At 49.1% G+C, this 24,523-nt stretch overlaps 1 protein-coding gene across 3 annotated transcripts in view; it reads left to right on the top strand.

Moving 5' to 3' along the window:
- SOCS7 (suppressor of cytokine signaling 7) overlaps positions 1 to 21,319 on the top strand; it is a 34,708-nt gene extending 13,389 nt beyond the window's left edge. For all 3 annotated transcript variants that reach the window (XM_065577667.1, XM_065577666.1, XM_065577665.1), the window contains 6 exons: positions 256 to 386; positions 1,237 to 1,405; positions 5,296 to 5,424; positions 8,229 to 8,364; positions 8,821 to 8,978; positions 14,795 to 21,319. In XM_065577667.1, coding sequence (XP_065433739.1) covers positions 256 to 386; positions 1,237 to 1,405; positions 5,296 to 5,424; positions 8,229 to 8,364; positions 8,821 to 8,941 — 686 coding nt within the window. In that variant the 3' untranslated portion in view covers positions 8,942 to 8,978; positions 14,795 to 21,319. The remainder of the gene's footprint in view (positions 1 to 255; positions 387 to 1,236; positions 1,406 to 5,295; positions 5,425 to 8,228; positions 8,365 to 8,820; positions 8,979 to 14,794) is intronic.
- Positions 21,320 to 24,523: the final 3,204 nt, after the last annotated feature.

Below are 24,523 nucleotides of genomic sequence, written 5' to 3'. Positions count from 1 at the left end.
GGACACGGGTGAATAGCTGGTGAAGACAATGAATTAGTTGCCTTGGAGTTGCTACCCAGGTTTCCTCACTCTGTCCTCATTCCCAAGGACGCTGTCCATCCATCAGTAAAGCTTCTTTTTCTATGCCATGGCTTCATTGCGCCTGCTTTGTCCTCTAGAATCCAGGGCCTGTTTGGGGAGGGCGGCTCTTATTCTTTGCAGTATTGCTTGTAAAGGAGTGACCGTTGCCTGCCATTGTTGGTTGTTTCCCTGCAGATGCGTTTCCCCGGATCGTCCCGTTCAGACCGTCCGAGGCAGTGATCAGCCAGACCACCCAGCATCTTCACTGTCCTCTCTACCGACCAGACTCGAGCAGCTTTGCAGCTAGCTTGCGAGAACTGGAAAAGGTAAAGGCTTCCTGTGGGGTCTAGATCTCGGGTCACTCTTACAAGACCTCCAGTGGGCAAAGGCTCTCCATTGCTGGACTGTTCGTGGGTTAAGTCAGAGATCAGCCTTATGGGCTTCGTTATTTTCCCCATATGCATTTGGAAGCGTGTGATGCGGATGGGACAAAAGGAAAGATGTTTCCCTAATGATAGCCCTGCCAGTGATCAGTTCCTCACTTGTATATCCCCACCAGCTTTAGAAGCACTTGGATATAAGTGGAAGAGGGGTAATGTCTTCCTTAGTCTGGTAGCTTGCATGTGTAAAGAGATGTTGCTTGTATGTGGTAGAGGGACGGGATGGCCTTGTTTATTCTAGGAAATTGACTCATTGCTGTCAATGATTGACCATCGCTCTTCCTGGACTAGTGATGAAACAGGTTTATCTGCTAGTATAGCTAGAACCAAATGGTTTAATGTCGTCTGACTTTCTGTAACGGTGTCTTAGTGTTCCCCAGCAGCAGGTTATGGGGGACCTGTGGCTGATACCTTTGGTCCGCATCAGATGGTTCCCCAGTGTAGGCTGGGTTGTTGATGGCAATTTATACCAGGATGCTAAACTGCTCCTCTTGTGGTGAAATACTGGCCTTGCCGAGGAAATGCTTCAGCACTGCTTTTGCCAACAGCTACAGACAATGCCAAACTGTTAATTCTTCCTGGGAGCGCACTGGTGCTAGGATGGGGCAGAAAAGGCCGACAGTTCTTTGAATCCGTTGATGGTTGAGTTAAGCCGTTTAGTACGGAGCTGTTAATGGGCAAGTGCCTTTCTAGCTTACCAGAAGTCTGAAGACCTCTTTGCACTCTCTACTGGTAGTGTGGTTGGTATTGGGGACCAATGAACTGGGAAGACGCAGAAATGAAGCTGAAGGGGAAGCCAGACGGATCCTTCCTGGTCCGAGACAGTTCCGACCCTCGTTACATCCTGAGCTTAAGCTTTCGATCGCAGGGGATCACCCATCACACCAGAATGGAGCACTACAGAGGTAAGAGCAGCCCGGTTCTTGGAGTCGTCTCGTTCGCTGAGATGTGGCTGTGGCCCATCTGCTAATCAGCTCTGCGCTGCAACTCCACCTGTCTGTAGGAGCCCAGAACAATGCATTGTGCAGAGACCTGCTTGCAAAGGGGGAACTGAATGCAGCCATACCTTGCCTTCTGCTTCTGTGCTAAACTGCAGACCTCAGTGAGGGTTCTGTTGTGGGTTGATCCCAGAGGCTATAATGAAGGACCTAAGTGGGAATATTTGGCTCTAAGTTGTGTGTGCGATTGATCCTATTAAAAAAACAAACAAAAAACCTAACCTTTTCTACTCTCTCACGACAGGGAAGGCTAAATAAGGAGCCATTCACCTCATGAGTTGTCATAGCACACAGACTAGCCTAAGTTGCAGCCATCTCTGCGGACTGTTCTTGTCCTAGCGATCACAGACTTAGTGGCCAAGGGAGGGTCTCGGGCTGTGAATGCTCCATTTAATCCCTTAACTCCTCTGAACGGCATCTTCCCATCCCCCTCCTTCTCAAACATCACTCCATTGAGAAACTGAGCAATATAATCCAAATCCCCTAGTCCCTTTTCCTCCGTGCCCATTCTGCATGCTTCATTTTCGGAAAGCTTATTAAGAAGGAGCTAATGGACTTCCAAAGTTGCTGTGCAAGAAAATATGAAGGAAAAGCTTATTGATTCATCAATAGAGCTTTAAGGCCAGAAGGGACCATTGTGATCATCAAGTCTGACCTGCCTAGAAGACCTAGCTCAGTGTGCAATCATTGTACCTTGTTCTTATTTATGAGAGTTCAGTTATTTTGGTTGTTGGAGACTAGCAAGGCTAAAACTTTGGGACTATTTAGTCTTGATGTTTCACCTGTTAAATGGGAGGTGATCATGGGATGTCATTGCTGATGAGTTACTTTGCCTTTTGGTCACCTTCACACGTACTGTGTTAAAGCAGAACTTCAGCGTTCATGCGTCTGGCTGGTACAAACTGCCGATGTCCAAGCTGAAGTTTTAACTTTGATCTTGTGGCTTTTCTATTCTGAGAACTCTTTGCATGTTGCTTATACCAGCTTCCTGCCTCATTTGTCATCTTGCTGAAGGATACTGCCCCCTGCCCACAAGCATTTGCATTTCAGATGTGGTTTTCTGTGTTGGGACTGCACAAACTGTTCTGGAGGGTAGCAAAATGCCTGAGATACTCAATGTTGTGAGGGGGTACCATCAAAACAGATGGTCTTACAACTCCCCGTAACAAATCAGCAGCCTTTACCTAGGTGCACAAGCACCAACGTACTTGAACCTCCGTGGATACCAAAATTAACCTCTAAAGACATGCCTGCGAAAAGGGTTTCCCTCTGAGATTGCCTAGCCCACTTCCCCTTTGGACAGTGGCCCTTGCCATAAAGCCGGAAAGGGCAGATGCTGGTAGCAATTTGTAATTTGAGGCCCTCTTGACAAAAGTTCTTGTATGGTGACTCTCTCCTACCATGAGCAAGAGCTGGCGCAAGTTTCCTTTGCTGCTTCTCAGGTTTAACACCTCAAGGGTGAGAGGTCTCTGTTACCAGAGCTTCATTCCTGTACTTCTGTAAGGCTGCTGCCCTTCACTCGGCGTCGCCTCCACTGTGTGGCCATAATCAATCGCACCTGTGTACATATCTGGTTGTATTCCCCCTTTCCCAGCTGCCCTTCACAAGTTGCTTAGACACTGGTTCATCAACACACCTAGAGTGTGTGCTTAGCTATTAGCATGTGAGTAGTTTTATTGATTTTTAAATGGGATTACTCATGGTTAAAGTTAAGCCTGTTCTTAGCAGCTCTGCAGGATTGGGGCCATAGATTATAAACTGTTTGGCGCGTAGTCCATTAATAAAACTTTCAAAAGTGACAGACCTTGAGGAGCCCAAGTATCATTAAAAGTCAATGGGACTTAAGATCCTAGGTGCTTGGGGTTTTGGCTCTTAAGTAACTAATGTGGTTTTGAAAATGTTACCCCAGGTCTTTGTGTGCGGTGTGTAGTATAATGAGACCCTGATTTGGGCCTCTGGGGCCCAGTCGAATATAAAAGATGAATTCCAAAGCTCAGAGCTGCCTCTCCACTCCAACAGTCCGGTCGCTTGCAGCAGTTCCCAGGAATCGCCTTACCGAGAGACCCCGGCACTCCTGTTTGTGTAATTAACTCGACACTTACACTAGGATTGGCGGCGCTGCCTGCTGAATGTGCTACAGCTGTTCTGAAAACTGCAGAGCTGAGCACTTTGCTAAACCAATGGAAGTGACAAGTGACCGAGCTAGAGGAAGGGTAAATAGGGAAATATTTGACCTTCGGATTTCAGGTGGGTGAAATGGCACAGTGGGACATTTATTTGTGCCTAGGGACTGGAGCATACACGCGACATAAAAATGTCCTGCGTTCTGAGCAACATGCAGACAACTGTTCTTTGATCTTCCTGAAGCAGGTAGATTTTAGAGCCTGGGGTTTATACGATACTTCTGGGGGGTTAACAGCTCAGTGTTACTACGTAGCTATTCCTGAATAATTCCATGGGTAGGGAAGCCCTAAAGGCTGAAACTTGCACTGGGATAACTACATTGATTTAGCTACCCCTTGGCCAGTCCCTAATTTAAGTGCTCTCTGCATGTCTGTAAAACTGAATTTACTGATAACTTACTGATTTAAATTGTGGCATTGCAAGTGCTGCTCTGGGCCAGTACAGCATGTCTGCATTCAGGGTCTGCCCCACGGGGGTACCAACCTTGGCGTAGGTGCCCACCTCTCTAATGTTGAGTTGGCCCTAGGTGTAGCTCTTGGGGATGTTACCTCTGCTGTTCGGATGAAGCTGTATTCCGTACTGTGCCCTCCTGAGGTACTTCTAAGTCTCTGTGCTTGCTCCTCCATTGCTAGGGGGCTTCTCTCTGCTCTGGTCACACGTTCCAGGCAGAGGGAAGGAGCAAACCTGGCACTGTGGGGTGCGCAGATAGCATTCCTGCAAGCAGGGGGGTGAGTGGGCCTGCATCTTGGGGTCAGGGAGGAAAGTGGTCTCCAATCACTGCACAAAGATGTTGAGGGAATGGTCTTGGGTGGCTTCTAAGGATCAAACTAACCTACTGAGAGATCTCGAAGTAGCTTAGATGGGGGAGGGCTGTCTCTATACTGGCTCTTCCCAGCTTCATCATTTCCAACCCTAGCTTAATGCAGAAATTGCATCAAGAGGGGGAACAAGGGAGAAACTATCACTATCCGTGTATCTTACCCCTGCCTCTAGAGTGAGAGGGCAGGGTTGGACTGAAGCGTGTCATAACATGGGGCCACACCGTTCCCGCTTGTAGAGGTGATGGCCAAAGGGTCTAGAGACACAGGCTCCCCGGTACTTACTCCAACAGCTGGGATGTATCTGTGTGGGTCGGCTGGGCTCACTGTGCTCGTGCTGCAGCCGCATTCTTCTGCTGGGATGGTGGTGTTGGGGCCCTTTAGAGCAACACTCCCTCGCGCCCCCCCCCCAACCCCCCCTCCGAGACACAGTGGGGCAGGTCACTCCTCTCAGAGCTATTGCTGAAGGTTATCTGCAGTTTCATGGAGAAATCACTGCAGCAGGTACACTCGGGTCATATTTTGGGGGGTTTCTTTACAACAGCAAGGGCTTAGAGGCGTTTTTAAGCAAAAGCGTACTTGTCAGTGGCGTGGGCATGGGCCATAATACCAGTGTTAATTCAGCTCTGAATGGGTAGCCCAGTCACTGGCCGGTCTGTTGAAATTGCCCACAAGTATGCCAGCGATGGTGGTGACTTGGTCATCTGTCCTTTGAAGACATGAGTGAGCAGCGCAGATTAGTCTCTCCTCTTCCCTGCCAGCCCCTTTGTAATACGAATCATTTCTTGTTGGAAGGAACCTTCAGTCTGTGGTGTCACCCCAAATTTGAGGATCGCTGCCAGTCTGTGGTGGAGTTTATAAAGAGAGCGATCATGCACTCAAAAAATGGGAAGTTCCTTTACTTCCTGCGATCCAGGGTTCCAGGTGAGTCTTGCACCTAAAACTACTTACAACTTTTTGTGTGTGTATGATCTGTGATCAGGCTGGGCAAGTCCTAGAGCTGTGTGTTGTGCGCTGTGACCAACACTGACACGTGTCCTCGCACATCCGCTTTGTACGTGTGGCTGAAAAGAGTTTCTCACCCAGAGCGTGTTGTGGAAATAACCTTTCCCCAGGCGGGAGCTCATCTCAACGTCTCCCACACCCAGGAAGTGCAGGGATTACTGGGGGATCGCCAACTTTTTATCCACGTTAAATGAATAAGTATCTGGTCCCATCATTTGCAGTAGCCCTGGATCCCTGCACTGTTAAACACTTATTAGCCAGTTCTTTTCAGCACTAGCGCGATAGTAACGGATAGCTCATTGCTATTACAGATGTGGTTGTACCCACTAGACAATGGACCCACCCCCTCGACACAGACTTCCTAGTGCTCCACGGTGCACATCATACCATGCACCTGGTTTGTAGCCAGTTAACTAGTTGCTAAAACTTGACTGTTTCCCCCAGTCTCAATGCTGCTACCCTTTCTTGTGGGCAACTCAGCAGTTCACAGCTCTCCAGTTCTCCCCTTGATCTCGCTGGGCAGAGACACATTAAGCAGTGCAGATGCATGGGAAGATTTCCAAGTGGTGAGCTAAACATGAGCCTCAAGCAGTCGCTACTGTAGATTCAGCATCCCTTGGGGAACAGCAGTGCCGGAATACATCCGTGCTTGCCACAAGAAGGGAGCATTAGTGAGGTTCTGTCAGTGCATGTTTGATTGTGGCCTGCTAGGGAACAGGCTTCTTGCAATTCCGCCCCAAAGTCAAACTCGGTATGCATGCTCTCAATTCCCTATTGCCCCAGTGCAATCTGACAGCAGAATTTGCATTCGTGTGCTGGGGCATTCTGTCACTGGCTCCCGCTCCCTCCCCCCCCCCCTCCCCCCCCGTATCCAAAAGCTGATGGGATAAATCCAGTACGGAAAGGAAGAAAATACTTCTGTAAAGTGAATAAATGTGAAACTGATTTGAAGGGGGCAGTAATGGGGTTCAGAAGTTCAAGTGGGGATGCACAGTGACCCCTGAATTAAATGGCTGGAGCGTGAGGAATTGGCACATTCAGCCACTCAAATAGGAAGTTGCAAAGAGCTGGAAGCGAATGGTAGCGATAGCTACACAGGGTGATGAGGGTGTGAATTTACAGCTTGCATTACAGTCCTAATTAGCGAGCCCAGCTGAGATTGGGGCTCCATTGTGGTAGGCCCTCTGCGTAACTAAGGCCCTTCTTGGTGTGCGGGGAGTCAATAAGATACATTTGTGCACATCATGTCTTGGAGTAACTAATACAGCTCCCCTTACTCTTGTCTCCAAAATATCCCCATGTGCATAGACCTGAAAGATTCTTTCCTTCCAGCCCCCTGTTTCTCCCTGAAATCTCTCCCTCCTCTCTACAAGGAGAGTAGCTTATTTAAAAGCAACTTACTCCGGGCAAGTGATCATCTCCTACCTGCCTCCCTGGGGTCGGTGTAGGAAAGGTCGTTGAATGGCACTGCTTGCCTCTCTCAAACGGCACATTTGCCCCTGCTGTCTCACCTGGATCTTAACGCTTTCCTTGTGATGCCCCACTGGGGTGCAGCCCTGAATCTGAACAGGTTGTGCAGCCCCTATGCCAGCAGTGATTTCTGGTGTAGTCTCCCTGAGTTCGAGTGCCTTGGATCCATATCTCCTCTGCACTCTTGTGTGTGCTATATTGCAGCAGAAATAATGTTCACCTCTTGGTGTGGGGGTTTCGAGTGTGTATCTGGCTGCTAGCAGCGAGGCAGATGGCTAGCGCAGTGTGCAGATCTCTCACTGTGTCCCTGTCGTTCCTGGCTGAGCTCCCAGAGGCTTATTCCTCTTTGCGGGGGCAGGGGGGAACCCTCAATTGATTCCTTTTCTTTGCTTTCTCAAAAGCTGGCTCACTGCTTCCTGAGCTGCCTGGAGCAGTTGCAAGCCCATCTTAGTGTGAAGAGCTTTTGCCTTCTCTCCTTTCACTCTGCTCTGCTGGCCTCCGAGGCTTCAGTCAGAAAACTCCCTGCCAGCAGGAGGGAGTTAGAGTGGAACTAGTACTGAATCCGTCAGAAAAGACAGATCAAACACATCCCTGCTGCTGCTGACCTCTCCGCTGCCCTTAAGCTTGGGTGGGTATCTCAGAAGGCTGTTCGGTGCATGGGCTGGCTCCAGTGATTCAATACAGTTCCTGCCCCCAGGGCTTGACACTGCTGCTGCCTCTATGCCCAGCCTCAAGAGTGAGTGAGTTACCCCATGGTTTGAGGCTCATTCCAACCTGCCCTTCCCAGTGCCGATACAGCTGCTCCCTGGTTACTCCAGTTTAGTCTCCTGCTTCCCCTCCCCCATGACGTCCGCATTCTTGAAATGTGATGGTCTTCAAAGCCCTGTCGCTTTCCTTCGTAAAGTGATGCTTCGGCTACTGCTGATTCCCAGAGAGCTCGGTCGGAAACGTGCGCAGTCCTAGAATCTGCTTCACTGCTGGAAATGGCAGAACTGATGGGGCATTAATCGGAGGGGACCGTTCTCCCCGGATTTGCTCATGAGACTGGCTCCCGTCCACGTAGAACATGGCCAGCAAAGCCATGCAAGCTGAAAGCAATGGCTCCCTCCTCTTGGAGGCTTTCCACTCCCCTGTGCGAAGCAATGCCTTGGTCTCCTCTCCGCTGGGGCCAGTTTGCTTCCTCCTGGTTTTGATAAATAACTTACTTTGCTTCTAATAAAGCCTTACCTTGGTCTCCTCTGTTTTTCTTTAAGGTCTCCCTCCAACACCTGTCCAGCTCCTGTATCCTGTCTCCAGGTTCAGCAACGTCAAATCCCTCCAGCACCTTTGCCGCTTCCGGATCAGGCAACTTGTCCGCATAGACCACATTCCAGAGCTCCCACTGCCCAAGTACGTTCTCATGACTGGGGGTGGGTGGGGGAACTTGTCTGTTTCTGGGCCTAGAATCTAGAGGGCAGATCTGAGCACTGCAGCCCCTTCCCTGTTCCTCCGTTTGCCTGTCGGTACCTTACGTGGCAGCTGTAGCATTTAGCCATGGAGCAGTGCAAGAGGGAATCTGCATGTGGAACTGGGGAAGGGAGGGACATTGGGCAGGAGCAGATGGCCACGGTGAGGAGCTGTTGGAGCAGGGACAGCTGGCACAAGGGCAAGCAGCAGCAAACGAACAGACAGGCGTGGTGGCTAGCTGATGAATGGGGAATGTGGAGTCTTAGACGGCTCGCTCTTCCGGCTGCAAAGCCCCTTGCTTTCCTGTTCGGAATTGGCACCCTTGGCCTTGGGTGGGGCGGCAGGAGGAATCTATCTGTTCTGACTCCTCGCTAAGGGGTCTGCCTCTGCCCTTTCCAGGCCGTTGATCTCCTACATCCGGAAGTTCTATTACTACGACCCCCAAGAGGAGGTGTATCTGTCGCTGAAGGAAGCTCAGCTGATCTCAAAACAGAAGCAGGAGACTGAATCCTTGACGTAGCGAGGCTGCCGCGCCCATCTTGTCACTGTCACGGACGGTAAAATCCACTCTGCCATCCCAGCCATTATTCCATGCAGTTAAAAAAAATCCTTGCTATCCTGTTATTGCGGGGAAAGTGCAAGGAGGTCAAGGGTCATTCTGGCTGACCAGGGTTTATCCTGGGATTTGTTCCTTCTGGTCTCTTGGTTAGTTGCAGGAAGATAACAATGTTCTGGTGTGTTTCATCTCTGATAGGGCTTGGGGAATACCAGCTGCTTTGGTGGTGGTGGGTCCTGCATCTAGCACTGTACACATTGGTGGTGGTCTAACCAGCCGGGACCCAAATCACATTGGACTGGATGAACACATTGGAAGTCAGTGCAGGATACAGAGCTTTCCCCGCACACACACGTGGTCAAGGAGTGAGCTCAGGCAGCTGCTGCAGTGACAAGAAAGCTGCAATCCAGGAACGAAGACTGGGAGGGAAATGCCTGGTCAGTAGGGAATGGTTTTCTCCATTTTAGCGGGGGGCAGCTGGACGCTTGATGGCAGCCTCAAGTGTTGGGACGCTGGAAGCTCGGGAGACGCCTCTCCTTCTCTACAAGACTCTTTTCAGGCGGCTGCAAAAGCAAATTGTTGGAGAGAATTGATTAACTGGGGAATTAATTAATCTAAGATTATTCTCCCAGTGCCCGAGTGGACTGACCTCTGCTAATTTATCTTCCTGCGAAGCTCCTTGGCACACCAGGGTATGCAGAAGAATTCTAATGACTCCTTAAATGGTATTAAAGTGGATGGAGGGAGCCGGGGGGTAGGGGAGATCACCAGAAATCTGAGTTGGAGGCAGTGATTAGGCTTGGTATTAACTGCATACACAGTTAAATTAAATTTCAGCCCGGCTGCCTTTTCACGTGGGCTGACAGTGTCGGGGCAGTGGGTCAAAGCTCAGCACAACGCACTATATCGTGAGTAGGAGGTGAAGCTACCTTTTCCTTTCCCCTGCTTTTTAAATGTAGAGGACACAGGTTCCTGGGTCTGATTCTGTGCCAGGTCTCCAAGAGGTGCAGTGCAGACCAGGGAGAGACGGGGATAGGTTGCTTTATGGCACTTTTGGGCCCTCCAGGTTCTAAGCTTCTCCAGGGATCCAAACAGCCCAGGCCTGGAACAGAGCAGTAGCCCATCCCAGTTTGCCTATGGACTGCAGCTCTGTCAAAAATCCCTGCAGTACCGGCTCTTAAAGGTCCATCCCAGCATGCCATCTATACTGAAGCTTGCAAGGAACGGGCCACGTTGTATTGTTTATGGCAGCCACGTGCTGTCTGACCTGTGGGGATGCTCTCCTGGTCCATTATGGCTCATTAACAGGCCTTAGACATCACTGGAGCAAAGTGACGACAAAGTGCACATGGGGATAGATTCTATCTGATGGGACAAGTTCTACTTGATAAGGGTGGGGTGGATGCTAGGCCTGTATCAAACATGCATGGTAAAAATCAAGAGCAGTGCAAAGGCTGGGGGAAGTAGCCTAACCTTGCTCTGACTTAGAGGAAATGTAGCGTTCATGATGTGCCTCTGATGGCTACCGCAGTGCTCGCTGGCATTGGAGTCTCCAGGCTTCTCAGAGACTTCAACTTTCTTGAGGGCGAGGTCGCCTTTGAATTGGCTCAGGATTTTGTGGCCACCATAGACCTATCCTAGGTGGTTGAGGCCTCCACACATGGAGTGAGGCATGTGCTGGGTCTTGCTTCCAAGTGGGGGTTGGTGGCTGACTGTTAAATCTTGATCATTTCCAGATTATAGGTTGGGATTGGAGGCTAACATTGGGGAAGAACAAGTTAAGAATTACTTAGACAAATTACATGTCTTTTGTCAGGCCCTGCCAACTTGAAGACATCTTGGAATACTTAAGAAACTAGCTGAAGAGCTCTCTGAGCCATTAGCTATTCCCTTTGAGAACTCATGGAGGACAGGAGATGTCCCAGAACTGGAAAAGGGCAAATATAGTACCTATCTATAAAAAGGGAAATAAGGACAACCCAGGGGATTATAGACCAGTCAGCTTCACTTTGGTACCCGGAAAGATAATGGAGCAAATAATCAATCAGTTTGTAAGTGCATAGAAAGATAATAAGGTGATAAGTAATAGTCAGCATGGATTTGTCAAGAACAAATGTCAAACCAACCTAATATCCTTTTTGGACGGGTTAACAAGCCTTGTGGATATGAAAGAAACAGTAGATGTGATCTATAGCGACTTTAGTAAGGCTTTTGATACTGTCTCACATGACCTTCTCATAAGCACAGTAGGGAAATATAGCCCAGAGAATCTACTATAAGGAGAGTGCCCACCTGGTTGGAAAAACGTACACTCAGAGTAGTTATCAATGGTCAGTCAAGCTGGAAAGGCATATTAGGTAGATCCCACAGGGATCTGATCCTGGGTCCAGTTCTGTTCACTATCTTCATAAAAGATTTGGATAATGGCATAGAAAGTACACTTATAAAGTTTGCGGATGATACCAAGCTGAGCGGGGTTGCAAGCACTTTGCAGGACAATTAAAATTCAGAATGATCTTTACAAACTAGAAGAGTGGTCTGAATTAAGGATGGAATTCATTAAGGATAAATACAGAATACTACAATTGCACAAATATAAATGGGAAATGACTGCCTAGGAATGAGTACTGCAGAAAAGGATCTGGTAGTTATAGTGAATTACAAACTAAATGAGTCAACAATGTAATACTTGTTGCAAAAAAAAAAAAATTGAACATCCATTCTGGGATGTATTAGCACAAGTGTAAGCAAGACACGAGAAGTAATTCTTGCACTGTTCTCAGCAATAAGACCTCAGCTGGAGTAGTGTCCAGTTGTGAGCACAACAATTTTGGAAAGAATTGGACAAATCAGAGAGTCCAGAGGAGAGCAACAAAAATAAGTCCAGAAAACATGACCTATGAGGAAGGATTGGAAAAAACTGGGTTTCTTTAGTTTGGAGAAGAGAAGAAGGGGGTGGGGGAAAACGTAAGTCTTTAAGTACGTAAGAAGTGGTTGTAAAGAAAGTGATAAATTGCTCTCCTTATCCATTGAGGACAGGACAAGAAGTAATGGGCTTCAATTGTAGCAAGGGAGATTTAGATTATACCTTAGGAAACGCTTCCTAACTGGAAGGGTGGTTAAGCACTGGAACAAATTTGCCTAGGGAACTTACGGAATCTGAGTCACTGGAGGTGTTTAAGAACCGGTAAGATAAACACCTGTCAGCGATAGTCCAGAGAATACATAGTCCGGCCTCAGTTCAGGGGACTGGACTAGATGACTTATTGCGGTCACTTCCAGTCCTACCTTTCTGTGATTCTCTGCCGTTTGAAGCTAGAGCTCACTGTTTCTCCCAGCAGAGCGATGGATGTGTTTTAATAACTCCTCCACAAAGATTGCAGGACTCCACTGCGTTCCAAAACTCTTACGGGATAACGCTCTGTGGCAGGCCCACTAACAGGGATCACTTGTCCTACCTTTTGAAGCACCTCTCCGCTATCCACTGCCCTCCGAACTCCATGGTGTGGTAATGACCTGCGCCGGAGTCAACACTTGGGGTGGAAGTTAAAGTGCCAATGGTTATTTTATCGTCTGATTGGTAAACAATGTTGACGCTTAGCAGGAGGAGCAAGGAGAATTTTCTTCTCCACCGTTGCACCCGCAGGGAACTATTTGGAGTGCTTGACAGCCTGATAAATCCTCTCGGGCTCTGCTTTGAAGCAGAGCTTTCCAGCGGCAAGGAATTTTCCATCTCCTTCATGGATAAAATCCATCAGACTGAATCTGCTGCCACGAAGAGGTAGATTCATTTCCGCTGAGGACAGATGCTCGGTCTCCTCTAGGAGTCCTGCCTCGTTCTGCTTGCTGAGCTTAGAGGTATTAAGGAAGCTTCCGCCTGCAAGTTGGACCCATCTCCCATAGCCAGTGTCGTCCAGTACTGCATACTTCCGTGACTTGTAGACTCTACCTCTTGGTGCAGAAATTTGTTCCAGCTTGTATTTTAAAAAAGCCTCTAGCCCTTATGGTTGTGAAGGCAACCTTAAACCTGAGCCGAATGTACCAATGCAGTGATGTTTGCACAGAGCCTGGAACAGCAGCTCTGGGAGGGCTGGACTGGCCCATACATCTCAATGAGCTTAGAAATGACACTTAAAATGCCAACATTTATTTATTTAGTTCCTGCTTAAATGATCAGCCGTTACTTGGCTAATGTGCTTATTTCCCAATCCCAAACTGCTCCCCATGCCATCTCCGCTGCCAGCAGTCCTGCTCCCCCCAGAACTTCCCAATGCCGTGGTGCTAGTACCGACACCTAGTGTGCACTGAGAACGTTCGGCGCACTGAAATAACATGGAATGACCCTCTCTTGATTGGGTGGTCAGCAGGGATGGTACCTGGTGTCTCAGGATGAGAGCTTGAACCTCTACGGCTTGAGCTGAGGGCCACGCCCATTAGCTAAAAGACAGTAGCAGACTCTCACCTGTACTGTTGTACAGTAAAAAAGCCCTTCGGTTTTGAATGGAAACAGAGGGTGCAAAACGCAAAACTTCCTGGTTCTCGGGGGGAGGGGGGTAGGAATGTTGCAGGGTATGTCCAGCTTGGCCTGCAGTACACAGGCAGCAAGTGTAGTCTGGTGCACTGACTCCTGAGCCAGCGATGGAAGAAGTGCCCCAACCATGGCTGTCCTTGCATCCCTTTCTTCATTTCCAAAACCAGCTGGAAATCAGGGCGGTTCAATGCATGCTACTGGGTACTAACCACCCAAAGCCTTTCCAGCTTCCGCCATCTCAGGGGAAGAGGACACACCCTTCCCCCATTGAGCCTTTCTGGCTTCCGCCATCTCAGGGGAAGAGGACACACCCTTCCCCCATTGAGCCTTTCTGGCTACTGTAGAAGGAACCACACTAGGGCTTCCCTCACTCTTGGGGTCCCGACAGGCTGTTGTCCCTGCCTATGAGGGAAGCCTTGTATCTGGCTTCCTGCAGGTCACGTGCCTGCAGTCAGTCATGTGACTGACGTCAGCTCCCCATGGTCATGACAGGTGTACTGGGGGGCCTGCATGTGCCCCGAAAGCCCCGTGCCCTGTTACAGGAAGGTTTTGAGTCCTTCATTCAGTATCTCTGCGTCTCGGGTACATGAGACAGGAGGGGTTTGTATGGGAATGGCTTTTTTCCCCTTGAAAAACAATTGTAAGAGTTGTAGAATGTTTTTGTGCATTTTCCCTGAAACGTGCTAGCTAGGACGCACTTCATAAATCCCCATGTGTAAATAATTAACTCTGGTTCCTTAGCCAGGCCAGAAGGTGCTGGGTAAGGGCCTCTCTAGCTCCGCTGGCTAAGCAGATCTGGAGACTGCTTTATGGGAGAGGCTAGTGCTAGCCTGGTGTTTTTGGAGAGAAGAAAGAGGACAGGAGAGCTAGAGATGAGATGGGCAGATCAATCTGATCAGGGGAGCGGGAGGGGAGGTTCCCTAGCTGGGAATCTAGGTGTGAGGTAGTTCAGGAAACAATTACTTGTAATCTAACCCTTTGAAGCCAAGAGCTAGGCTTCTAGGAACAAGCGGTCAATACTGGTACCCAAGTGGTTAACAAAGTGAGCCGTTAACTGACTCTCTGTTTTTGCCAAGGAATGGAGTTCTACCTCTCTGACTGGGGGAGTCTTTCCTCTTTAGCTTACTCCTTATCCACATTGCTGGGTCTGTCCGTATGGCGGTTCCTATGCTCCCCTCTGCACTCCTGTACCAGCCCAGCTCTCCTGTGGGAGTCTCTGATCTGCATTGGATTCTTCCCGTGTAAACCAGGCTGACTAATTCTCTTCCTCTTCTCTCTCCAATTAGGAATTTGCTTGCTGAGATCCTGTAGCAAAGAGCCTAAGCAAAGCTACAGTAGAAAGGAGGCGCGGGAAGGGGGAAGCCTGCCTCTTTCCTCCTCTGAAGAGGCTTCCGGACTCCTAAGAAGCCCAGCAGAACGGAAATTGGAGCTCTGGCTTGGGGATGGAGCCTTTGACAGCAAGTGAACTGGATCCCAGACTCCTCGCAGAACGGCGAATGTCACGGCACTGGTTACGATTTCAGTTTTTATTTTTGATGTTTCCGTTTCTCAGCATGGGAAATACTGTCTTTAAGAGCAGCTGGATTTTAGTCCACCGCAGATTCAAGGGTGAGGGAAGAGAGGGATCTCGCAGCAAGATCATCCAATCCAGCCATCCTGGGAAAACTGCTCTTTGGCTACCATCCATGCGGCTGTGGCCAAAGAGCTGCGGGGAAGGAGACTGAGCCAGATTCGTGTGCAGCTACGTAGAATAATTGTGGGTGGGGGGAGGGGAGGCGCTAGCGCTCTAAACAGAGCAGCTGCGTAGACCCTGTGCTTTCTAGGAGACGGTGCAAGAGCCCAACCTAGCCTGGAGTCGCCGAGTGGTCCTGTGCGCTTTCACATCCTACCCAAGGAGGGGAACTGTGCGCGCTCCATTCAAATGTTCTGAAGCCTTCTGCCAGCGGACTAGCTTGTAGCATTGAGGGGCAAGAGGCTATCAGCCACCCAGCACATGCCAGAAGATGTAGCCCAAGAGTTTTTCGGGCTAAAGTCCTTTACAGTTCCTCCTGTGATAGCTGTGGAATCTGGCAAAGCTGTTGTGTCTAAATTCCAGCAATCCGTGAGCCAAGGGCATTCCTGCCTCACTGAAGCCGTCTCAGCACTGCAGAGCCACAGGGAGTTTTGTTCAGGCCTCTGTGCTGGCTACTCCCAAAAGCTGTGAATGAAATGGCTTTTTCATCAAAGGAGCCGTGTCGAATCCTGACGACTAATTGCGAAGGCTGTTGTGGGGCATCTCTCCGACTCGACGGACCGGGAACCAATTTTTGACCCTGACCGTGGGTTAGGTGGGATGATGCAGGAGAGAAGGATGATCCCAACATACTTGGAGACGGCTTCCTGATCTTCCTGTGAGGGTGATGCTCTGTATTTCTGGTGATGAACTAGAACGTGATCTGGGAGGATTGCAGCCCAGAACAATTCCTGCAGATGGGGCCAGTAACAGGAGAGCTAAAAGAGTGTTGCTTCTACTGTATTTGCCATGTAGCTCCTAAATTTTCCATGGCTTACTGGGTTTGGCACTAGTAATAGCTCTCTCATCTCAAGGAGCCTGGTCTGCTGCTGTCTTCACAGCTTCTAAGGAGTTGTTTTCATAGCAAAATGTAGTGTCTGCCCTTTGGTGGGGATGAGGCCCTTCCAAGGAGGGATCTCGCATCCTGTATAGTTAAACTAAAAATTCCTCTCCGCGTGACTGCTGCCCACCTTCCCTCCCAGCAGTGTGGTGGTCTGGAAGTTGTGATGTTTGTGTCTGGCACTCGGGCTGCGGTCTTCTAACCTGGCATCCTTTCGCTGAGGTCTGAGTGTCCCCTACGTTGGATGTAGCAGTTCGTGAGCCTTTAGGATTCGCACCGTTCCTTAAGGAATGATGTACATATCGAGGTTAGAGAGAGTAGCATGAAATCTGCCTCGCTCTCTGTAAAGAGCACCTCTAGAGCAGGCTGGAGGCCAGGGCTCTTCCTTTCCTGTGTAAATGAGAACAGCTTCACTTCCGGATGAAACCACAACAAGGCTTAAGCAGTCTCTAGAAATACCTCATCTGAAAAAATTTGCTACTGAATCTGCATCCCGTTGGTGGTTACCTACGTGGGCAGGGGGTAGCAGAGAGGGATGAATGCCCTCTTAGACTGGTCATTTACAGTACGTCTACACTGCCTTTTCGGTTCTTCTCCCCCCCCCCCCCCCCAAAAAAAAAAAAAAAAAAAAAAAAAAACAACCAACCCATGACTGCAAGTCTCGGCGCCTGGGTCAGGCTATGGAGGCTAAAAATAACAGTGTAGATGTTCCTTCTTTGTGCTGGTGTTCAAGCCCCGAGACCCACCTCCCTGGCCAGGTTTCAGAGCCCAAGCGGGAACGTCTGTTGCTATTTTTAGCCCCGTAACGCAAGGCAGAGCCAGTTGATCTGGGCTCTGAGACGTGCTACTTTGGGTTTTATTGCAGTGTAGACAGAGCTGTCGCATGTCTTGTTCCCCTGTGAAATCTGCGCTCTTTAGGTCCATAGCACAACATGACCCACCAGCGAGGCTCCAGAAGTTTAATCTCTCTCATAAACCCTACGTCCCCCCCCCCACCAGCCGGAGATTTGCAGTTCACATATAGTCATGGGCCTGGTTAAGATCAAGGAGCGCACAGCAAATTGGGACGAATGATGCACAGCTTGAAAATCCAGCCGTGCCGCTGGGGTGCACAAGACTGATTGCATCTTCCTTTACAGTGGGAGGGGGCCTGGATGTGACAGCAATCCCTAGATGCGTAGCCCCTCCAGTTTTGATACAGCTCATCCTAGCCATGGATTAAGAATCCAAATATTCAACCTCCAGCGAATTCATACACTGGAAAAAATCTGCTTCCCTGGAGTGACTGCAAAGGAGGATCCGACACCTCCAAAATGTCTGTAAACTTATGTGCAGCTGCAGACTAACAGCTCATTAACCTTCCCTCTAATTGGACCGCTCTGAGAGGCACTGGATTGGGAGAGCAATGCAGAGTGTGAAGGGGCTGGCTGTTGGACTCCAATGGTCCCTTGTTTTCCGCCAGCCATGGGGAACAGCTGCAATCAACATGGGTCTGGGAGACTTGTGGATCTGCTTGTAAAGAGAGTGGGGGGAGGACCTATCCTCCTCTTCTCCCCCCCCCCCTTAAATTTGGAAGACGTCTGTGCTGTTTCTCACATACCTCCCACCCAGTTCTTTCTGGAGCAGATAAAGAGTCAAGCTGTCAAATTGATGCTGGATTTGGGGAAGCAAGGTGGAGACTTAAATAGGCAGGCTGGAAAAAGAAGAGGAAATGTATTTGGAATGGCCAAACACTGAAATAACCTGTAGAATGAACTACTGTCCCTGAATGGGGTTGCCTCGGGGGGGGAAATCTTTTTTTTTTTTTGAGGGGGGCGGGATAAAAACGCACAAATCTACAACCCAGCATTGGCTGGTTTAAAGAGAAATGCTGATCTCAACTATTTGACCTCTTAATTCTCTGGCATGTTAATTCTCCACTTCACTCTCCTTTTTTAAGCCCGATGCAACTACTGAGGACTTGTTCCCGCTGAGCCATGGAGTCCTAGGGCAGGTCATATACATAAAACATCCAGGAGCAGTCCAAGAAGCAGCGTGACTTTTTGAAATGCTGTTGCATCTGTATTGGTTCTGCTGTGAGCATCCTCGAAAAGGAATTTCCCCCATGGGCTGTTTGGCAATTTCTGCTGGTACTTGAAACTTGAACGCTGCAGCGGGTGAGCGTTCTAGCCGGATGGTGGTCGGCTAACAAGGGCTGTGGCTTGCATCCTTGAGCTGCTGGTCAGAGATGCTTTATTTTCCTCTGCCTGGTGACCGGGATTCCTTGGTATGGAATGGAATGCTGTCCGCTACTGAGCATAGGAGGTGCCGCTGTTCGGGGAAGCCTCAGTCTTACCAACAGGTATCCCGAAAGCACCTTGCAAGAGTCGGAAGCTTATCACAATTTTACTAGTCTGTACCATTTCCATGGAGAAATCTGTCCGCAAATTACTCTGGGCAAGTATAATTTGTAAGGCTCAACTTTAGTTGCCTTCAACAATAGGAAACTCCACCAAACTGTTCCCACGGGCTTGCAGGGTTCTGCATGCTAATCTGTAAATGGGCTAATCTGAAGCAGGTCTCTTCTTACGCAAGATCATTTTAGTGATCTGTGAATGGAGGCAGGCGTAGCAGCATCACACTACGTGTAAGGGTGACAGGGTGCTACACACCTGTCCTATAAATTTACCCCCCCCTCCGCATTTCTCTGGCATAGCCAAGCGAAGGGAGGCACATATACTGCATAACCATTCTGCTGCCTCTTTAGTATCGCTTGGATAACATTCCCGACACTCGTGCAGTAAATAAGAACGCTTTTGAAATCCATGTTGAAAAGAAGTTTGTTCATATTGAAAGCACCTCTTATCACTTCAGGGCTAGGTTTCTGAGCCGGTAGCTTTTCCTGCTGGAGGGATGGGAACATCATGGACTCCAGCAGCAGCTGTAAATGTTTTTTCCTGCTCCAATTCAGAGACTATCAAGGTCTGAGGGGAATGGACAGAGCCATCTCCTCTCCAAGTGGGCACTGTTCTTCCTTACTGGATGTAGCAGGCCTGTGGATGGAGATCTTATAGGTGACCTGTTCCTAGTTCCCATTTGGTCAGTGATCCCTGTCCCCATGTAGGGAGGAACATTTCACATTTTTATGAGACTATTTTGTTTTCCTTGTAGGTTAGTGGGCTTATCTAGATTTAAAGGGACACGATCAATTTGATTCTCTTAAAGTTACTTGAAGCGTTCTTTAGTGTCCTGATCTCTGATTCCTTTAAGAAAAAGTAAGTTTGATAAGTTTATAAATAGGATTATATGATGGGTTTGCCTGCGCTAGCAGGGGACTGGATGAGATGACCCAAGGAGGCCCCTTAGAGTCCTGTAACCATGGGGTTTTTCTGCTGCAGATTATTGGGGTCCTATTTAGTAAGGGAGAATTTGATTATTGATGGGGCGAGGGAGATGGACAGTGAAATTGACTAATACTAAAGTGCCGTCAAATGCACAAATTAAAGTTGAAAGAAATCTCTTCCATGATCTTTTCACACGCATGCTGATCTTTGATGATGTAACTACAGCTGGTACAAAATTTCCAGTCAAACATATTCAAGTTGACAAGGTGTCTTTAACGGTAGTTAGCTCAAACACCAAATTTGTCCCGTTGCATACGTCGCCATCTTTCTGTTCACGGCAGCAGAGTCTATAGGTAGTGAGACGACGTGACTTGCTCCTGGGGAGTAAACTTTTTTAAATAAAAAAGGCAACTGTTTTTTGAGCATCAGGTGCAATTTACTTATGAGAGTGTCCTGGTGTTAAAGCAGCTCTGAATCTTTGGAGGAAGAGGGAAGAACATAGTTGATGTCCCCACTGGTGGTACGCTGCAGACATTTTCACTAGTGAGACATTAGTTTAGGAAGCCAGCTGTCAGCAGTAGGGTCAGCAGGGAGCTCAGGATTTGACCTGTGAGGCTCCCATACTTAAGTTGAAAACTAAGAGTGTAGAAATTTTGAAGACCTCTTCTCTGAAGGGGAAACAGTGCAAGGAGGCGGAGCTCAAAATCAAATGGTGTTTCAAATATTTGGCTCAGTCTTCAAACTGTAAATAACCATCCCATATCCCTTCACAGTGAGTTCAGTACGCAAGAGTCCAAATTGTCTCGTTCACAGCGTGACACTTCTGGCTAGGGTCTTCTCTACAGGGCTCCCCATGTTGCATGCCGAGCCCATTTCCCCACTCCTAGTTATGACCTGGTGCCTGCCGTCAAATGACACGGAGACAGCTCTTCTCTTCAGTGGCTTAAAGAGTTAAAGTGGTTGACTTAACCAAGCGAATCTCAAGAGGCCCTGTAGTCCTGTTTACACAGACAGAGACTAAGCCCCCTCAATCCAAATGAAGTCAGTGGAAGCAGAGCGCTCAACATCTTAGTGTTCATTCCTCATCAGGGGCTTGTGCTACTGGGCCCCTCTGGCAATTGGGCTTGTACCTCTTTGGCAACACCAGCCAGGTAGGTGGTCGCGTATCTTGTAGGATAGACAAGTACATAAGCTCAGTGTAGAGGCTTCCAACAGCTGTTTGTGGGTCTGAGCAGGGTGGTGGAATTCTAGTGCAGGTGATGGCCAGCGGTGGGATTTTTCTAGCTCACTGTAGGGCCGGCAATGAGGGAATCCAGGCAGCGGAGTTTGCTAAACATACAGGGTGTGGGAAGAATTAGGTTGTGCCCTTTCTCGATTCTTCAGAATTTATAAATAAAGCCTCCGGTTTGGCTTGTATCCTACCATTAAAATCACTGTCAGGTTTAGGCCTCCCTGTTGGAACACTCATTGGAGGTCTCGGATGTGCATTCAGCTGTCTCATCTTTCAGTTGAACTTTAAACCAATGAAGCATTTCATACGAGGCTTTTTTGAAAACACCCTGAATAGAAATCCCTTCCCTCTTTCAATCAGGTGTCACTTGGCTGACCGCTGATGCCACGTCTTCTAGGTAAAACAGGGTAGACCAGACCTGAAGTTCTAATCTACAAATTAGGGGCAGGTGAGTCCCAAGGGGATAGCATACTCTGCTAGGTGTTAAACCTGGGTTCTTTCTCTCTGCCACTGACTTGCCACAGTGAGACCTTGGTCACATCTCTTAAACACTGGTTGATTTCCCCAGTTGTAAAATGGGGTGAAAGATGCTTCCTTTTAAAGTGCTTTCAGATGAAAAATGCTATAGGTGCTAATCAAGAAAAATGTGGGCAAACTCTTGTGCGCTCGCTAAAAATGAAACAAAAAAAAAAACTTCCACGCCTTAATACAAAAAAGCAAAAAAAGGGGGCTCACTCCCTCTTTTTTTTTTTGCACATCACTTTAAAACCAGTGACCAATAAAACAAACACTGGAGTTGCAGCCTCCTATCCTTTTTTTAAAAAACAAAGCTTATATAGGCAAATATCTACTGTATTTGATCTTGATTAATTTCAATCAAAGTAGCATGCAAAATTCTTGCCTAGCTCAAAGACACTGACTCTTGGGTAATCCAGATAAGGAACTTCCCTCTGTGTGACGCATGTTGTAAACCAACTGGATAAAAGCTTCTGCTCTGACGTGTTTCCAAGCCCCAGACTCTTTAACCACCATCCAGCAGAAATGCAGCTTTGTTTAATTTTTTGGTCCTTTTTTTTTTTTTGGCTTAATTTATTAAAATAGTTGCTGTATAATTTATTTTCATAAACTATATTAAAAGGTTACTAAAGGGTAACCAGACTTGCAGGCCAATCTTTAAAAAAAAAATAGTTTTTTGATATAAACATAACAAATGCACTTTGAGTGTGTTTGGTTATTTTTGGGGTGGGGGGGGAACAAGGTGTATCTGTGGATTAGTCCCAGAAGGGGGTTGTCTGTATATATTGTATTAATAGGCATGTTTGGCCTCTCGTATGGAAGCGTTAGTAACTGCTGCCGATCTTGTCCAGGAAGCCGGTGTAAAATTCTCCGTTTTTTGTAAATTGTCAGTGAGGGAGACCTCTGACTTTTGTGTTTGTAACTCATTTTTATTGTCGTTTTGAACAGTGGGTTTTTTGGTTGGGGAGGGGGGGGCGGGACAGGGGAATTTGAAATAAAATGTTTAGAAATTGTTTCACGGACTCTTTTTAGATATTTCGCTCGCAGCCAGGAACCTGCACCAGTGTGGGGTTTTGTCCCCCTCTTGCAGTGATGAGCCTCTACGCCTAAAGCAACAACGCTGTTAGGAAGGGCTCTAGGAGGCTCCTCGCCCTGGAAGGGAAGCGTGCCCCGTTGAATGGGATACACAACTGTCTGGTATTCTCTCCACGCCCCCGATGGTACATGCTCCAACAGCTAAGCACCTGGCGGTAAGAGGATCCTTCAGGCTCCTCTCTCGCTGTTTGTTTGGGTTTCTTGGGTCTTTCTCCAAAGCCCTTGGTGCTGGCGGCTGTGGGTGGTAGGATGCTGGACTGGAAGTGGGCTCCGGTCCTAGAAATCGTGGTAAAGGCAGTTCTTCCCTTTCCAGGGCTCCTAGGACTCTCCTCCCCAGGGATCCACTTCCATTTTCTGTCCCCTTTTAAACTCCCCTGTGTTTGCAGCAGGATGGGGATACTGACGTAAGTCCAGTCCCGGTCATCTGCGATCTACTGCTGTGACATGCAGCAGCACCTGAAGTGCTGGAACTGTGCCCCCAGCACTGCTCCTCCATGGGTGGCTGGGGGGAGAGAGCCCCCACTCTCACTGCCCCACTCCTCCGTGCGTCTTGTTACTTGCCTCTGTCGACTTAGGCCAGGCACCATCCTCTGTTCCAAGTCCTGCCCCTGGTGCTCTCTGGTGTGGGTCTCTCTCAGAGCTGGCTTCCATAAGGAGGAAGAGCTACAGCGGATGGGCCTATGTAGGTGCTCTGAGATCAGTAATGGCCCATCCCAGTCAGAGTCTTCCTTAGGTTACCTTTGCTTATGCCAGCCAGGGAGGGGGGAAGCTCTGATTGCGGCTTGGGGTGGATGTGAATTCTAGTTGCTAAATGGAAATCATGCGCACTCCTCTGCCACCCAAGCTCACGGGGCCTCACTTCAGCCATTTCCAGAGTCCAGAGCTCCTGATTACCTGCTTCAGAAAACGCATCACAAGGTCCATGCCCCTGTGTGCGGCTGACTGCAGAGACCCTTCCAACCCACGCCATGCTGTCTGCCTGAGTCTGCAGACGGACTGCTCCAGGGCAGCAGCTGGGAGCTGTAGCACCCTGCCTTGGGCCCTAAAATAGCCTCCTCCGGTTCTTCACCTACAGTCGGGCGACCTCAAACGCACCTATCATTACAGACCTGGATCTCTTCGTGTTTGGCTGAGGGTCGCTGCCTTTCCGGGGGTCTGCTCCATCAGGGAGCAGTGTAAGAACTAGGCAGTCTTGAACCTGTTGCCTTTTCTGTTAAGCAGCTATTCTAGTTTCCTTGGAGGTGTTAGGTGATGGATGGAGGGGCGGGGGGGCGGCTTTTGCCTACGTGGGCTGCTAGAGTTAGTCTGTTACTCACCCAGGCCTGAGGTAAGAAGGGAACAACAGCTGCCTGGTCCGCTCCCATCCTAGGGCCTAGGAACGCCCTGACTCCAGTCTGGTTCTCTCCCTGTCTCAGCAGCACATCTGCTTGTTAGCACCAGGTGTCGTTTCTCCCCTGGGAAGGTGGCATAAGGGCTGGTGTGTGTGAGTGAAGTGTGCAGAGAGCAGCGATGGGATTTTGCTAAGGTGTTCAGGGCTGGGCCAGGAGAGGAGAAATCCAGCTACCTTGCCAAGGAAGGAGCACAGACGGCCTTTTCCAGACACTTTGGGCTGGCTTTCCAAACACTCCCAAGTGAGGGCCAGATTTTCCCAAGAGCTCTGCTCCCATTTCGACACCTGAACGGGGCCCGGGCATCCACCAGAGCACAGAAACCAGCCAGGGGCTTGCCATGCGCCCAATGTACTGCCCTCCCCTGACAAGGCTGAGTGGGGAGCCCTGCTCAGAGGACCCTGAGATGGGCTGTTCCTTTCACATCCACTTTGCCCCAAAGACATACAAGTCCCAGCAGGTTGGGCTGAGCCTTTCCCCGCTCTCACAAGCACCTGCATTTGCTGGCCTTGACCGTGAGCGAGCAGGGGACTGTGGGCCTTGACTTTTTTGGCCGGTGGGAAGCCATCAGGCTGAAACATCAGCAAACAGCCATGCTGGGGAGTGACTTCTGTGCTGGGCAAACTGAGCATGGAGATGATGGCAGTGGGACGGGGTTGCTGCTGGCGGGGGTCAGGGAATGGAGGAGGGAATGTGCATGCAGTGAAGTGTCGGGTGGCAGGAGATGGGAAGGGGGGAAGCTCAGTGTCAGGTAAATGGAGGAGTGTAATGGAGAAGCGTCAGTTGGGAAGGAGAGGGGCAGTGGTATCTCCTCTGTGGCCAGGGCAAGGGGCCATGGGTCAGGACGGGG

This window comes from Chrysemys picta, chromosome 24 (genome assembly GCF_011386835.1).
Source record: "Chrysemys picta bellii isolate R12L10 chromosome 24, ASM1138683v2, whole genome shotgun sequence".
NCBI classification, from domain to species: domain Eukaryota; kingdom Metazoa; phylum Chordata; order Testudines; family Emydidae; genus Chrysemys; species Chrysemys picta.
The sequence above is the reverse complement of the archived record's forward strand: the minus strand, read 5'-3'. Positions and strand labels throughout refer to the sequence as shown.